The sequence below is a fragment of the Myotis daubentonii genome, chromosome 10 (assembly GCF_963259705.1).
Source record: "Myotis daubentonii chromosome 10, mMyoDau2.1, whole genome shotgun sequence".
Taxonomy (NCBI): domain Eukaryota; kingdom Metazoa; phylum Chordata; class Mammalia; order Chiroptera; family Vespertilionidae; genus Myotis; species Myotis daubentonii.
This window is the reverse complement of record NC_081849.1, coordinates 34973778-34977106: the sequence shown is the minus strand read 5'-3', so window position 1 is coordinate 34977106 and position 3329 is coordinate 34973778. Positions and strand designations below refer to the sequence as shown.

The window sequence follows — 3329 nt, the reverse complement described above, 5'->3', positions numbered from 1 at the left end:
CTTAAAATATCAGAACAAGAGGTAATAAACTTTCCAGCCAATGGACAGCTTTAAGATTTAAATAATACCACTTATAATGCAGTAAAATTCCTCTCAAAGTGTTTATATACTCAAGCGCTGCCTGAAACATAACTTTCCCTTGACCCATAATAGCCCCTTTACTTTAATTCCTATCAGTGTAAAATAATACCTTCAGTTGATGCTTCTCCACTGAGTTACCTCCAGCACTCAAATACATTATGTCCACATGAAGTAGATACAGCACAAAAGCATCTAATCAGCCTTGATAGCAACACTCTTCTCAGAACAGTGACTCACACAATTACTGGATGTAGTTACATATACCACACCTTTTTGAAAATAAAATGTAAAAATGATGTGTTCCCAATGGAAACATGATAACCTCCTACAAAATGTGGATGAATAAGAACCAGTGATCGAAACTGAGATCCAGGAATACGTCCATGACTATAAACAATGTGACAATCAAAACAGTCAAGGTAATTTTTTATTTCAATTACTCTCAGATCATAGAAAAGGAGATTCTGAAGTTCTATTATATCTGTCCTTAACTCCCTGGACATGCTGCTATGACATTAAAAGACTTTTACATTTAACCTAAACACTCAGTATCCTACCTCACATCAGCAGTACACATTACATCATCCCTTTCCTGGTTGTCAGGGCAATGAAGTTGATGCCTGTCATATCTGAGTTAAGTGGAAAACACACAGGTAAAGTTTCTTTTTCTAAGTGATGCTCATGATTCATCAAGTTCCAAGTTTTGATGTTAATCCATTTAATTGCCCTAATAATTTCTGCCAGGCCCCCTTCACCTCCTTATTCCTTAGACTGTAAATCATGGGGTTCAGCATGGGTGTCAAAATGGCATAGAAGAGAGAGATCAACTTCTCCTGAAGGCCAGAGGGGCCAGAGCTGGGCTGGATGTAAATGAAAATGGCCATGCCATAGCACAGGATAACTACTGTGAGGTGAGAGGCACAGGTGTGGAAGGCTTTCTTTCTTCCCGCTGTGGACCTGATCTTTAGGATGGTGGAGATGATCTTGACATAGGACAAGAGAACCAGGCAGAATGGTGACATCAGCAGGACAATGCTAGAAACCATGATTGCGATCTCATTGGAGGAGGTTTCCACACAGGCCAGTCTGACCACAGCTAGGAGTTCACAGGATATGTGATCAATAAACTTGTTGGAGCACATGGGCAGCTGAAAGGTGATCGCAGTCTGCATGAGAGAGTTGACAGAGCCACTGACCCAGGATGTGATGGCCAACCTAGTACAGAGCCCTCCATGCATGATGACCAGGTATCGCAGGGGGTCACACACAGCCACATAGCGGTCATAAGCCATCACTGCCAGTAGAACAAACTCAATCCCGCCCAATCCCAGGGAAAAAAATAACTGGGCTGCACAGCTCACGAGTGGGATTACTTTATGTTCTGCAAGAAAATGAACCAACATCTGAGGGACTATGGTTGTGGCATAAGAGACATCAACAAGGGAGAGGTTGGTGAGAAAGAAATACATGGGCGTGTGGAGTCGGCTGTCCAGTCTGACCAGAAGAACGATGAGGAAGTTCCCCAGCACTGTCACCATGTATGTGATGGAGAACAGGACAAAGAGAGAGACCTGAGTGTCCCAGTCACTGGACAGGCCCAGAAGAATAAACTCTCTCACCCACGTCTGGTTTTCTGTTCCCATTAAAAAGTGTGAGGATTATTAATCTGCAGAGAGAGTCAGAAAAGAAAAAAAAACAAGCTGTTGAATCAAAGAACCTTAAGAAAAACTTTTTAGCAATACAAACTTTATACAAGTGGCCAGCCTTAGCTAGATGCTTCAGATTCTTTATTGTCCATCACTACAGGTGGAAAGTTATAAAAGCTACCTTAAACATGTCAACTAGACCCACTGTGATGACGTAGGTAAAGCTGTTACAAAAGGAAATATTGGAAAGAGGCTGGGCTTAGGAAAAGATCTGAAGTCAGAAAGCCTAGGTTTGAAATATGATTTTATTTAACAGTGATGTGATTCTGGTTTAGGGACAAACTTTTATATATAACACAGGACATTTTACAACTTACAAGTATATTTAAGCTCAAATGTAGGTAATGTTGGAGAAAGTACTTTGTGACCTGTGTTGATGGTAATACCATTAGTAGTATCATGACTTCTGCCTTGGGGTACATAAGGTAGCAAAAGTGATTTTCCCATGCATTCCATCCAGAAATTCAGATCTAAATAATATTGTACTCAATTCTTAAAAGAACTGAGAGCTTAGAAATAGTTGGGTCACTTGAGGACCTAGTGACCACTGTCTTTTTTATGATGACCTTTGTTCTGTTCAGACTCAGTGGCATATGGTGTGGTAGGGGATTGTAATTGAATTTTGTTCTTTTTATTTGTCTCTTCCAAACTTGCTGCTGTTAGGAATCTATCTACCCCTTGAAATGGGCTCAAAACAGAGAAAATGAGAGCATGAGTAGCTGACTTTCTATTTACAAGAGAGGAAGGGAAGCACATCTTTAAGGCCTTGTCTTCATTGTCCACACCAGGGAAGGAGGCATGAATTCATGGAAATGTACACTGGAACAGAGTTGCACTTGTGGTTTATTTTGTCCTGGAAGTGCTTTTCCAATAGAACTATATATAATATCAATTTTGAACATTAAACAGAAACTGTTTACATTTTTTAATTTTATAGGACTGATTTATGTTTATTTTTTCTCTATGCCTACCTATCACTAACTTTCCTTTTCTTGCAGTGTACAAAATAATAAAGAAAAGGAGATAATGTTGGTAAGAGGAATGGAGGCTAGAAACAGAGCTATTTGTTTCACTTCAAAATCCAAGAGCCAGGCTGAGATCTCTGAGCCGAAAGGTGAAGATTGTCTGCACTTCAACACTCTTATCTAACAAAGGACCAAAACAAAGTAGTTCAAGAAATGCCCATCTCTTCTTTCATGGGTCAGACACATACATTTTTAGAAACCTGTTTTCAAATTTCCTCCCCCAAGTCTGATCTCCCCATTCAATAGCCCCTCCTGTTCTGCTTTATCATGACCCTTACCACCACCCCTTACATAGCTTTTCTTCAATCATGGGAAGAATGACACGACATCTACTTTACTCAAAGAAGAAATTTGAATTTAATTCTAGAACATCAAGAAAATATTTAATTTTAAAAATCTTTTAGCTGTTGTTGCATATATAGTAGATCTGCAGCAGAAAGCAGACATTTCTTTTTCAAAATTTAAAAAGTTATAGATTTATTTTTCAATTACAACTTACTTTCAATATTACTGTTAA

General features: G+C 39.1%; 1 protein-coding gene across 1 annotated transcript; it reads right to left on the bottom strand.

The window, feature by feature from the left end:
* Positions 1-770: 770 nt before the first annotated feature.
* LOC132211471 (olfactory receptor-like protein OLF3) lies at positions 771-1724 on the bottom strand. Its single transcript, XM_059656139.1, has one exon. The coding sequence runs from the start codon at positions 1722-1724 to the stop codon at positions 771-773; it is 954 nt and encodes a 317-aa protein (XP_059512122.1).
* Positions 1725-3329: the final 1605 nt, after the last annotated feature.

Bases quoted from the DNA above. Each gene is read 5' to 3' on its own strand.
- LOC132211471 (XM_059656139.1), bottom strand. From the start codon at position 1,724: ATGGGAACAGAAAACCAGACGTGGGTGAGAGAGTTTATTCTTCTGGGC.